The sequence below is a fragment of the Micropterus dolomieu genome, linkage group LG03 (assembly GCF_021292245.1).
Source record: "Micropterus dolomieu isolate WLL.071019.BEF.003 ecotype Adirondacks linkage group LG03, ASM2129224v1, whole genome shotgun sequence".
Classification (NCBI taxonomy): Eukaryota; Metazoa; Chordata; class Actinopteri; order Centrarchiformes; family Centrarchidae; genus Micropterus; species Micropterus dolomieu.
The window spans coordinates 1,785,189-1,798,788 of NC_060152.1; the positions used below are offsets into that span (position 1 = coordinate 1,785,189).

At 41.4% G+C, this 13,600-nt stretch overlaps 1 protein-coding gene across 5 annotated transcripts in view; it reads left to right on the forward strand.

The window, feature by feature from the left end:
• The window catches only part of LOC123968247 (atrial natriuretic peptide receptor 1-like), a 169,179-nt gene that overhangs the window by 144,949 nt on the left and 10,630 nt on the right, over positions 1-13,600 (forward strand). For all 5 annotated transcript variants that reach the window (XM_046044866.1, XM_046044864.1, XM_046044862.1 and 2 more), the window contains 2 exons: positions 10,457-10,625; positions 12,923-13,069. In XM_046044866.1, coding sequence (XP_045900822.1) covers positions 10,457-10,625; positions 12,923-13,069 — 316 coding nt within the window. The remainder of the gene's footprint in view (positions 1-10,456; positions 10,626-12,922; positions 13,070-13,600) is intronic.

Below are 13,600 nucleotides of genomic sequence, written 5' to 3' on the forward strand. Positions count from 1 at the left end.
TGAGCAAGAGTCCAAGTCAAGTCTCTGAGCAAGAGTCCAAGTCAAGTCTCTGAGCAAGAGTCCAAGTCAAGTCTTTGAGCAAGAGTCCAAGTCAAGTCTCTGAGCTAAAGTCAAGTCTCAAGTCTCTGAGCAAGAGTCCAAGTCAAGTCTCTGAGCAAGAGTCCAAGTCAAGTCTCTGAGCAAGAGTCCAAGTCAAGTCTTTGAGCAAGAGTCCAAGTCAAGTCTCTGAGCTAAAGTCAAAGTCAAGTCTCAAGTCTCTGAGCAAGAGTCCAAGTCAAGTCTCTGAGCAAGAGTCCAAGTCAAGTCTCTGAGCAAGAGTCCAAGTCAAGTCTCTGAGCAAGAGTCCAAGTCAAATCTTTGAGCAAGAGTCCAAGTCAAGTCTCTGAGCTAAAGTCAAAGTCAAGTCTCAAGTCTCTGAGCAAGAGTCCAAGTCAAGTCTCTGAGCAAGAGTCAAAGTCAAGTCTCAAGTCTCTGAGCAAGAGTCAAAGTCAAGTCTCTGAGCAAGAGTCAAAGTCAAGTCTCAAGTCTCACGTGGTTATAATGAATGTTGTATCACTAGCTGTGTTCAATCCAGGCTGCTTATAAAACTGCATAGCTATCAGGAATTCTGTAACTGTAACCTGTTTTTTACTTACAGAGCACGACCATCTAATGTGCAATGCAATTAATGACAGCTTATTGTCAACACACCACCAGACTCTCAAACCAGTGTAGGCCTAATGTTAACTAAATAAATCTGTAACATTACATGATTAAGAATGAACCTGTAACCTGTTTGCAGCCAACGGTAATAATTAACATGATGGCAGCCAGCAGGGCGTAAATAATTACATAAATAATTATAATCCCAAACCACAAGTTTGGCAAGTAAACAAACGCTCATTCATCTTTTCATAACGAACAACAGTCGGAGTTAACCTCCCGTAGGTCGTAGCTAAAGCAAGAAGCAAGCTAACGTTGATGGCCAATGCTGAGCTAAACATGTTTATTAACCACAGGTTACGAACCTATTTTGTGTTCAGCGATTCTTTGTTTGGTTCCAGTTGTATGAAGTTTTAAAGCCAAAGTTTATGATGAATGGCGCAGCAGCTGCTGTTTGTTGTCCTCTCGCACGTGCGGCTGATACTACCTGTATCACCTACCTGAGGAGCAAGCTCATCAGACGTTTCCTAAAAATAAACATTGTTCATGAGTCCCGCAACTCGAGTACGAGTAGAGTCTGAAGTCCTTTGAGGACGAGTCTGGAGTCGAGTCTGAAGTCTCTGTGTGTGTGCAACTTAAGTCGGACTCGAGTCAGAGTATCAAACTCAAGTCCCCATCTCTGTCTTAAACAGGCCATTCATGCTCGAAAACCAACCAGTGTGGGTGAATTAAAACAATTCTACAAAGAAGACTGGAAAACTCCTCAACAGTGACGTGAAAGACTCCTTGCCAGTTATCGCAAACTCTTGATTGCAGTTGTTGCCGCCAAGGGTGGCTCAACCAGTTATTAGGTTTAGTGGGCAATTACTTTTTCATATAGGGCCAGGTAGGTTTGGATTGCTTTTTTCCTTTTAAAATTAAAATCATCTTTTAAAAACTGCATTTTGTATTTAGTCGGGTTATATTTCTCTAATATGAAGTTGTTTGATCTGAAAAATTTCAGTGTGACAAAGATGCAAAAAACTAAGATATCAAGAAAGGGGCAAACACTTTTTCGAAGCACTGTATATGAGGAAATGAAGAGATGGATGTTTCAACTATCCACAACTGTCTTTTTTTTCAGCACTTTTTCAATTTCTATGCGTGTCCAGGGCTCCAGACTAACTTTTCCACTTGTCAGTTGGTCGCTCCACCTTTAAAAAAAATTTTCTGGGGTACATAAGATTACAGAGATGAATCGATGACTGATTATAAGTGGGGTGATGTATCAGTCCCTGCGATCCTTACTGTTGTTGCAACTTTTAAGTTTCAAGCTAAGACTGTTGCCTATAATATAAACACAGCAGATCATCCTCCTCATACCGCACCATGCTGGCTCTGGCTAAATTTGTGCACAGGAGAGGCTCAATGCACAACCTGGATGAGAAACTAGTTTAAATGAGTGAATTCGTATAATTTTACAACATGAAATAAAAGTACAATGATCATTTAATAATTTACTGTTAGTGTAATACAGGATTTTTCCTGGCTCAGAATGGGCCTTTGGGGGGTGACTTGGACAGTACGTGTACAGTAAAGGCAATGACTTACCTAATGACCGAAATCTATGTATTTTCTTGTTTTATTGGACCATTTGATAAAGAAAATATATATAACATATATAACATTAAATAGAAAGTATAATCTTAGTATAATAATATATTTCCATGTTACACTTTATTTGGATAATCTGCCTACAGATAGTTTATTAGCAGAGATTTAGCTGTGTCACAAACTACACCACTGTGGTTAAGGTTGGATTAGTGCTAATGTTTGTGTATTCATTATAATTTCAGATAGTAGTACAGGATACTATAGCTTACCATTAGTAGCCTATAATAGTAATTCCAGTTGGACAAACAGCAGTTTCATTTTTGTGGGTTGTTTTCAGTCATTAAATTATGGTGCAAGAAAAATGCTCTACATGGTGGTCAGTCTCTCATTTGTTTATGCAAATTAACTCAAAAATAAAAACTGTGCATACAGAACGACGAGCTAAACATTTCTAAAGTTTTCTGTAGTTCCTCAACCTTTTGTTAATGTTCCGCCTCCTCCAGGCTGTGATTGGTTGGTTAACGAAAAGTGACTTTGAAGAGCCACTATACACATGGCTGCATGAAAGGCTCCCGATCTCCCTGCGGAGATTAGCGGGCAGGAGAGAACGGGAACAGGTGAGCGTCACGTAGTGCCCAGAAAACCTGATCTGGACACGGCAGAGGAGAGTCCCGGTGCTGGTACGCCAAAGACTAAAATGTAATAGTGACCGGTACCGGTGAATACCAGGACCTTCAAGCATAAACGGCTTTAATATTGTGAGAAATAACAGGAAGTCTTTAGTGAAAGCTTTGTAACGGAGCGTTCAGGCACAGTCACACCATACAGTCTGTGAGTTAAACCAGCGCAGCCGCCGGTTTATTTATTTAATTTATTTAAGGGAAACAACGAGCCTCAAAGTCGAATTCTTATAGATTTACCAGTGTAACCTGCCTGGTACAAGGGAGGAAAGGAAAAAAAGTGATGACTGCCGTTACCTTTGAAGCGCTCATTAAGTCCAAATGTGTCAGCTCCTTGATTATTTATATTCCTTTACTCTGTAAGGGTCCACCGATCAAAAGAATCAAAACAGCTTTTCATAAAAATAATTCCAAGTTGTGAATCCTGTCATGTGAAGACCATCACTCTCTGTCTGCTAACTTCTCTCATCCTGCACCGTGTTGTTGTTGTGATGTTATTTCAAAATAAAGTCTACCACTGCCCCCCTAACCTTTCAAAGAGAGTAGGACAGCTACGGTGGCTGACACAGCACAAAAGGTGTCTCTTCTGAGACAGCAGAGAGGCCAGTCAAGAAATTAGGTTTCTTTAGGTAGATTTATTAAGAAGTTATATTTACTTAATTATTCAGTAAAACCATATGTTATTGTGACTTGGCCACTGACAGATAACATGGAAAATATAAACCAAGAGTGTGAAACACTGTTACTGTTTCTGCACCACAGTCCATTATGAACGACACATTAGATAAAGTTTATACAAACATGGACAAGGGAAACATGTTCATTCTCTCTGTGATTATGGACCCTCGCCAGAACTGCCTGCCAACAATAATATCTGGCCCGCTGCCAGATTATGGTGCTTTGATAGCAGCAAAAACAAAAATACTTTGATAGCGGTGTTGAAATAGATCTCAGTCATGACAGCAACAGTTACTCACATAATCACTTCCTCTTTAGTGGTTTTGCCTACAAAATAAAAGCGCGAGAAGCTTGTTTACTGCAATGCTGTATAGCTCTTGGATGCTTTAAATCACTGGGACCGTCATCTACTCAGACAAAGTAGGCTATTGCCAAATTTTTTATGAGCTCAGTGCTACGCGTGTGCGGCCTATCAATAGCACTAGCCTGTACTGCAGTGACTGGCGTTATAGCTAATGCTAATTAGCAACAAGATGCCACCCTTCTCCACTACTCAGTGGCCTGACTTTGTTATATGAATGCATATATGTGTCGTCCCCCCCCTCCCCATGGTTGGGTAGAAATTGTATGTCCCAGCAGGAAGTGCACAGCTATGTTATGTTCTGTAAGCAGTTAATAATACAGATGCACAGCGCATATACCTAGCATAGTCTCCAAGTGATTAGTCACACAAACAATGGTCGCAGTCTGGAGCCCTGGTGTTTTTTCATCCTCCTGTAGCTGCTTTGTTTTAGTATTTAGTGAATGTATTCAGGTATCTTCAGAGAAGAAGATCCTAGCTCTTTATCTCTACAGATGATTTGCAAATGAACTGAGTAGCTGCATCAACCCGAGCAGCGCTGTTTGCTGTTACTGAGGTCACGACAGAAACCTGCTGAATCCTATTTACCAAGTATTTTCAGAATAAATGTAACATTAGTGAGTTGGTTGGTTAAGTGGAGCAGGGTGCAATTTAATAATAACAGCAATCAACAAATTATAAGACTACAGTAAAGTACCTGCCTGTTATGCAGAGCACAAATTAGTCTGCAGAAAACAAAGAAAATGAGTGGGCTGCAGAGACAGAACCCAGCACGACACATGTTTTGGGGTTTATGTTGGCACTTTAGAAGCCACATGTTGACAACACATTTGTTCCACTGAAAACCTTCTCTCCAGGATTAAACGAGAGATTTGAAAAATCAAACAAAACTCTCAAATGATTGGTTGAACAAAACCGCAGTTGGACCTTTTTTCTTTTTAGTTTGTCTGAGGAAAAAGGCCTCTGATCAGCGAAGTCAGGCTGATGTCTGTTGGAGTGAAAGTTTGTTTTGGGGATTAACTTGAGGTACAAATTTCCAAAGTATGAATTTATAAGAACGAAAGAAGAAAGTCAGAGTTTCCCCCTAGAATCCGAGGCAATGAAGGTTTGAGTTAGAAAAGAAGTCAAATCAATAACGTGTTCCAGCACCGGGGCTAATTCTCCTCATTTCCTAAAACTGACCCTTGATTTTTTACACAGAGCGTACATGATCCTCTCATTAGGACTGACAGCTTGTAGACGAAGTGCGGAAAATGAAATCATGTCAACATGAGGGTTCAGCATCAAAGACACTTCGACATGCAGACCTGGGGATCAAACCACTGACCATGTGATTAGTGGCCGACCGCTCTACCCCCAGCCTCCCCTTAAATTTTCTTGCTGGAGAGCAAGGTGCCTGGAGCTGAGGTCCTTTACCTGGGAGTCTCCCAAGGAATGACCGGATGGGGAGCTGGAGGGGGATCCTTTCTTCTGGAAGTTTACCCAGGATTAAGAGGCGTTTCTGGGGCCTGTAGAGGTTGCTGGACAATGTTTTGGTCATAGACACAATGTGAAACAACAGGTCTTTATATTAAAGCTAAAGGCAACAACCAATCAAAAGAGAGCCATGTCAATAAATTGTAGAAGAATATCCTTAAAATGAGACAAATACATATCACTCTGTACAAAACACAGGAAGTCTCATTTCCATAACCTGTTAATGAAGATAAGGGACAATTAAATCAATTATTCTTATGGAATACGAAGTAAATAGTCTAATAATCAAGAAAATATCGTGTCAAGTGTTTTAAATCAAAAATTCTTAAGCAAATAGTCTGATGTTTCATCAACGTGTTTTGAGATAATAGTGAAGACAAATATGTAAATAGCAGAAAAAAAGAATACACGAAAGCAAGAAATGATCTAAACAACATGTGTTTTAAATCAAAACGTCAAAGAAGCAGAAATGATCAGAATATCAGACAAGCAGCTTCAGCAGAGAGCTGTGACATTTAGCTGTTTTTACCTCCATGGATATTTGATATTTGCTCTGTGGGTCTGCTCCTTTGCTGAATGTGTTATTGACCTGATTGGAAAGCTGCTGCTGCGTTCGGTCGTCAGTGCAGAGAACAAGGCGGAGGTTTGGAGCGTTTAGTCTGAGTCGTGACGACGATTGAATGAGGGGAATTAGAGGCTGAGCAGGACACCAGTGAAACCAGCAATTACACCCAGACAGAGGAGAGGAATCAGAGAGAAGAGAGAGCCACTGTAAGAAAAGAGAAACATATGGATTCTCTCTTTTTCTCCGACCTGTTGCCAGCAGAGATGATCAGCCAGCTGGACGACGCTTCGATTGCTCAGCAGTCTTTCTTCCTTTCCGGCTTTATTTCCAAAAACCCTTTCCAGGACAAACCGCCAGCGCTGAAGTGTCAAACCGCTCAAAGGCCTCATTTATTCAAAATAGGCTTGTGGTCAAACTTCAGTTGTAGTGTTGCGTATACAGTTGGAAATCACAGAGAAATCTTAAAGTCGACATGGAAAAGTTTCTGTTTCCAAACCACAGAGGACGGAGAGAAGGAGAGCAGAGGCACCGAGGAAGTGTTTCTAGGAATTTTGAAAAAATAAAAACTTAAGCTCAGCATTAATATCGAGATTTAAAATCAATCCTCAACTTTGGAAACAGCAGTTTACGAAACAGAAAGTTAGCAAAAATGCCACTGAACAGACCATGCGGAGCTTTCGATCAGATCACATGACCTTGCTCAGCAGATGGAGGTACCCGGCCTTTTTTAATCCTGATTCATACCTTTCAGGGGTGTACTGGGACTGAAATTTAGCCCAGGACTTTGAGACGGAGAGGCCTTTTATACGAGCGCCGTGTGGGCCTAAGATTTTTGCAGTTATTTTAATAAATAGTGTTGTACTTGTATACAGTCAATTTCATTATGATAAAGACCTTCAAGAAACTTTTGTGACACCCGCCTCTTCAGTTTGTACTGAACAAGATCAGGTCAGACAAGCCTCAATCAGAGTGCAAAAATAGTTAAATATACTCAAAAACTACGATGCAGTCTCATAAAATAGAGCAGTCTGTGTGTGCATACAAATGAAATCCCTCATCTTCAGCTCTGAGTAGGCCTCTCCCTGGCTCAGCTTCCCCTGTGCTGGACCCTGCCTCTGCTTGCACTGATTGTGCAGCTACATATGCAGGAGAAGAACATCAGTAATAAATATGACTTACAATAATCCATTTTCTAGTTCTATCTATGGATGATTGCTGACCCAGCCCTGCACAGGCCCCTGTACCTGTCACTGTTTCTGGTTCCATTGTCCTTCTCCTACAGCTCCTCTTGTTCCTCTTCCTCTTCCTCCATCTGTTGTTTATAATATTCATAAATATATAATATAGCCTATATGCTTATACATAAATGCATATATAAATAATCTCAGGTTATAATAAATGTATTACTTATCAGTACCTGTGCTGGTTCCTGCCCCAACTTCGCTGCCACAGCACCTTTCCACCAACAAAGAAGTCAGTCAATTTGGCGCATGTAGCTGCCTCTTGTGCCGACTTTGTCTTCTAATCTTATTTTATCAGCACCACACATTTCTTTTTGACATATTTAGCTTCTCTCTTGTGCTTGTCACACAACCCAGCAATGAGTTCAGCAAAAACAAGGATCGGTCCAAGTTGGGAGGGGCCGCCCATATCCCCCCTCAATATTGAAAGTATTGGTTTGGCCCACTCTGATGACATACAGACAGCGTTCACTGCGGCTGACGGGCCGGTCACCCCAGTCGCAGATCTTTTAAAGTTGAACATAAGAAACTGAAAAATAAAAACTCTTGGCCGGTTGGGCCTGAAATGGACCGGCCATTAGGGATTGTTCCCAAAATTCCCGATGGCCAGTCCGCCCTGATACCTTTCTATCTCAACTTGCTCGGAGAAACAAATGTGTGACAACTCCGCAAACTCCATCTGTTGAGGAAGATTATGTGGACATGATTGAAAGCTCTGGAACAGCTTTGTTTTGTCAACTACTGTTTTCTAAGGTTTTCTCAGAGACATAAAATATTTTCCTTAGTAGTTATCTCACCGTTATCTTTGAAATGTAATTTAAAAGCATGTTTCTACCTGTTCTGGATGTCCACAACTCCTTATTTGGGTATAGAGAATCGGTTCCAAGTTAGAATCGGTACCAAATTTCTTAGAACCATGGAGTCGTTAAGACCCGAGCGTTTGGATTCTGCTTCTCGGTTTCTAACTTCCTGCATATTTCAGCTCCTGACTGAACTGCAGTGAGCATTTTACACACATCAAAGTGTCTCTTATCTGCCAGGAGCTGCTACGCCGACCTAACGTCACCTCATTTGTTATGTGAGCAAAGCATGAAGAAGAGAGTCCTTCTGTTTCCAGTCCTGGACCATGGCAGACCGCAGCAAACGCTCCAAAGTTTGACTTAGCTTCACTAAAACAGAGAACGCCACAGCAAAATGCACCAGCTGCAGTAAGGAGGTTTGGTGCGAGGCAGGAAGCAGCTCCAACATGACGAAGCTTTTACTTCAACACGGCGTGAATCTGAAGGAACGCTTCACCGTGTTCAACGTGTCGCGCTCTCCCAGCTACAGTGACGCCCCAGATCCAGCTAACGCTAACAGTAGCAACATCTCAGGTACAAAACACCTTTTATACTGAAGGGAAACCAGTGATGGCTACAAATGATTCAATAGATATTTCTCTTAGAGACGAGTCCCCAGAGACGGCACTCTAGGACAGAGACTCCTTTCACTTTAGCCATGAAGGGGGAGATGAGCGAGGAGGAAGAGGATGAAGGTCACCGAGTGCTGACAAGACCTGTGGTGAAGGAACCACAACCGAGACTCAATAAGTAGAATCAGAAACAATACATTTGAAAGGATACCCAACCCTACACCTCCCGGCTGCATCCCACTGCCTCTCCCATCTCATAAAACTCTCTGTAGAGTCAAGATTGAACTCACAAAGAAAGAATTGTGTTTCTGTCAGAATAATAAAGCCACAACTACACATGATTCTGTTCTATAAATCCTAATCATTGAGGAATTGGGCACATTTAGACACACCCATAATCACCTGTTTGAATACCAATAGTTCTGCCAGCTGCACCAATTAAAACAAACCCCCACACTTTAACAGATGGAGCCACAGCTGTGGTTATTTACAGCATGGTGATCTCTGTCATCATTATTTAATATCAGCAAGATAATCAAGGATTTAGTTTACAGCAGCGTTATGGAAGCAGATATTCCAGAGTGCCTCACAATAAAGGAAAAAATTATGTCTCAAATGTAAATACACTATATGGTCAAAGGTCCATGGACACATGTGCACATATACTTTATATACTTGGTCTGAAGCTATTTTTCAAGGTCTTTCAAATAATTTTAGACAACCATGTGCTTCCAACTTTGTGGCAACAGTTTAATTAACGTAATTTCCTGTTTTAACACCATACATTATGTACCTGTGCTGAGTGAGGTTCACAAAAGAAATGCACCCGAACCGGCTCCTCAAATGTGCTTATATTATAATAAACTTAAAATCTTAGGGTTTTGGACTGTCAGTCATACAAAACAAAATATTTAAATATGCAAATTTGGGTTCTCCAGACATGCGATGGGTATTTGAGATGTCCTGAAATTTAAAAACAAACAAGAATCGATTAATGAGGAAAATAATAAGCGGATTAAATGATATCAAAAATCTTAAAGGATGATGAAACTGATCAGAAAAACACATCTGACGCACACACCTCCTTCTGTCATAAAGACCAGTTCATGCATGGGTAAATGGCGTATGCAGGTTTTTTGTTCAGACACATAGTTTCTACATCCGGAGCCTGTTTCACAGACCAATAGCAGGTGCTACTTAAAAGCAAATGGTACACAAAAGGTTTCTTTTAAATTGGTCAAACTTGTCAAAATGAATGTATGTGAAGTTTTGCGTGCCCTTTCTTCTGATTGTCATATCTGTAAATAAATATTGTTTTATCCTGAAGTGGACTTGACTTGGACTTGTTAATTGAAGTCTGTTTTTGTACACAGACATCTGTGGAAATTAAAGCAAGAGGGAACTTCACAAGATAAGCAGTTCATTCTGTCTGTCCACAGTCAGACTAGTCTATAATTAAGATTTATTTTTGATTTTGGCAGCGTTTCTCTTCCTCAGTGCAGTTTGGCTGCTTGTCACCACACACTTTAATAACCATCCATCCTTCTATTCATGGTCGAATGTTGGCTGGCAGCAATCTTTCCCAAATATTGTAAGACCGCTTGTTATCGAGTGGAACTTACATCACATGACATCTGAGCCATCTCCGTTCACTGAAGAAGCAGCAGCTAAGACACGACTGAATCTGTTAAAATCTTGTTGTATATGAGGGTGAATAAGAGAATACACAAGTTTTAAACTAAATTATCTTTTCTGTGGAGCAAGCAGCGTTCATATTTCTTAATGTCCTAAACCCCCCTCCCTCTGCAGAGATCGTGGACCGGGTGGTTCTGGGCGAGTGGCCCTGCCTGAGACCGACCATCGACCCGCAGAGTCACAGTCCTGAGCTGGGTCAGCTGATGCAGCGCTGCTGGGCCGAGGAGCCGACAGAGAGACCAGAGTTCAACCACATCCGCCTGCTGCTGCGCAAACAGAACAAGTAAGTGCTTCGACAGAAAGAGGAGGTTTAGCTCAGAGACCAGGAGGTGATGTCGGCTTCATATGGCTCTTTAGTAACATCTGGCGGCAGCCACTACAGGTCTGGCTAACGCTGGAAGATAATTGGTCTGATTCGTCCTCCTGACAGTCGCCAGGGCGTTCCAAAGTATACCGATCCAAAGCTGGTCGGAGCAGATTATCGGCCTGTAGTGCGAGGGGATTACGGACAGATTCTTAAAGTTGCTGACTGGATCGGAGGCTTCCCGATTTAAAATCATGAAATCTCCGATGAGAAACCTGCAACAGCCAATGAGAGCGAGCTGAGCAGGAAGCATCCCCAGCGTGTTGTGTATCTGCACAATAAAATGTATAAACCTACTGATTCCCTCTTCTCAGCCTTGAGTTCATCTACAGTTTGATCACGCAAGATCCCAAGTCCCCGGAACCGCCACTCTGAAAGTGTTTAGTATAAATTCTGAGTGTGTGGTCCTGTGTCTGGACTGAACCGTCTGGTGTGTGTGTCTGCTTAAAATAATTATATAAAATATTTATTAATTTTCAGGTTAATAATTTTATCCAGGGGTTGTACCAGAACAGGTTTACATGGTTACATTTCATGGTTTCGTAGCACTATATCAGGTGTTCAAAACTATTTGGTGGAGTATTTGGTGTTGCACACTAACTTGATGTGAGGTACCAAGTAGACATAAAGCTCTAAATATTGGGCTGTAGGCTACATAAAGATGACAAAGTCGTCTTCAATCAGGAGGTGTTTCACAGTGCTTGCAAAAAAAAAAATCTGTGTGTAATTATGTTGTATCATGGCAGTAGCAAAAATAAGAAATGACCTGGAGATGATAAAAGTATTTCAATCAAAATGCAAAACATTTATTAACACTAACAGGCACAAACTGTAGCAGTGAGGACGGACATTTAAACTCTGCTGTCATTATTCAAACCACCTCTTAAAGGTCCAGTGTGTAATATTTAGGACGATCTATTGACAGAAATAATATCCATAACTATGTTTTCAGTGGTGTGTTAAGACCTTACATAATGAACCGTTATGTTTTTATTTCCTTAGAATGAGACATTTCTATCTACATACACTGCAGGTCCTCTTACAGAAGAGAGAGGAAGAGGACCACACGTATTATTTAGCTCAGAGCGTGTCGGCCACCGTAGCTTCTCCTGCACACTTGCAAAGGGAGGGGGAGCAGTAAGATAAGATAAGATCAGCCTTTATTTGTCTCACAGGTGTGAAATTTCAACATTACAACAGCAAGTGGATAGCATGGAATAAAGTAAAGTGATAAGTGACATTAAACGTAATACTAACAAAAATAAATGATACAATACTAAAATTAAAAAGAAACTATATTTTTACAACTATAAAACAGATAACCAAAAATAAAACGCAAGAGATAAAATGCAAGAGACGATCCTGGAGACTTTAAAACACATAAAAACAAATTCCAATATTAAACAATGCAAAGTGACATTGTGCATAGATTTTCCCTCAGTCTCCGAGCTGTGGTTACTGCTTAAGCTTAACAGTGCTGATTATAAAGTCTCACGGCTGCAGGAAGAAAAGATCTTCTGAATCTCTCCTTCACACAGTGTGGAGTTATCAGCCTGCCACTGAAGGAGCTGCTCAGTGAGGTTAGTGTCTCATGAAGGGGGTGGGAGATGTCTCCAGCATGGATGAGATCTTAGCTCTTTACAACCTTCACCACTAGATGCCACTAAAAATGACACACTGAACCTTTAAAAGGATAAGGCTTAATTGTTTTCAACAAATCCCATGTGCAGACCCAAACAGCGTGTTAGTCTGTCTCTCAGTACTGTCTGACTTTAAGCTCATTGGATCCTACTGAAGACGTACATCTTTAAAAACACCTCACAGGTGTTTAGTTTCAGAAAGAAGGCTGAGAGAAACTCAGGATTTGTTAGGAGAGATCCTCACAGCTGGATTGAGTCTGCTTATAATGCCAGCCTCATCTTGTAGAGTGGATAATGGGCACTTCATGGACTTGAGAGTGAGAGCCATCCAAGGATGTAACAGTGGAGTGGCTGTGACGCTTCTGCTGATAAATGATGGGGATTTGGTGCAAATAGCTGATGAAATAGTGCTGATTACACCTTTTAATGTGATGGAGTTTTAAATCCAAGGGTGGCTCGGTCTGACGTCTGACAGAACGAGCTTCTGACCTCAGAATAAATCACACTGTGGGATGTAAAAACACACATTATCCTTTAACACTGTGTGTGTGTGTGTGTGTGTGTGTGTGTGTGTAGGGAGTCGAGGACCAACATCCTGGACAACCTGCTGTCCCGTATGGAGCAGTACGCCAACAACCTGGAGGAGCTGGTGGAGGAACGAACACAAGCTTATCATGAGGAGAAGCGCAAGGCCGAAGCTCTGCTGTACCAGATACTACCACAGTGAGTACTGCATATACAGCTGTACCAGATACTACCACAGTGAGTACTGCATATACAGCTGTACCAGATACTACCACAGTGAGTACTGCATATACAGCTGTACCAGATACTACCACAGTGAGTACTGCATATACAGCTGTACCAGATACTACCACAGTGAGTACTGCATATACAGCTGTACCAGATACTACCACAGTGAGTACTGCATATACAGCTGTACCAGATACTACCACAGTGAGTACTGCATATACAGCTGTACCAGATACTACCACAGTGAGTACTGCATATACAGCTGTACCAGATACTACCACAGTGAGTACTGCATATACAGCTGTACCAGATACTACCACAGTGAGTACTGCATATACAGCTGTACCAGATACTACCACAGTGAGTACTGCATATACAGCTGTACCAGATACTACCACAGTGAGTACTGCATATACCGCTGTACCAGATACTACCACAGTGAGTACTGCATATACAGCTGTACCAGATACTACCACAGTGAGTACTGCATATACCGCTGTA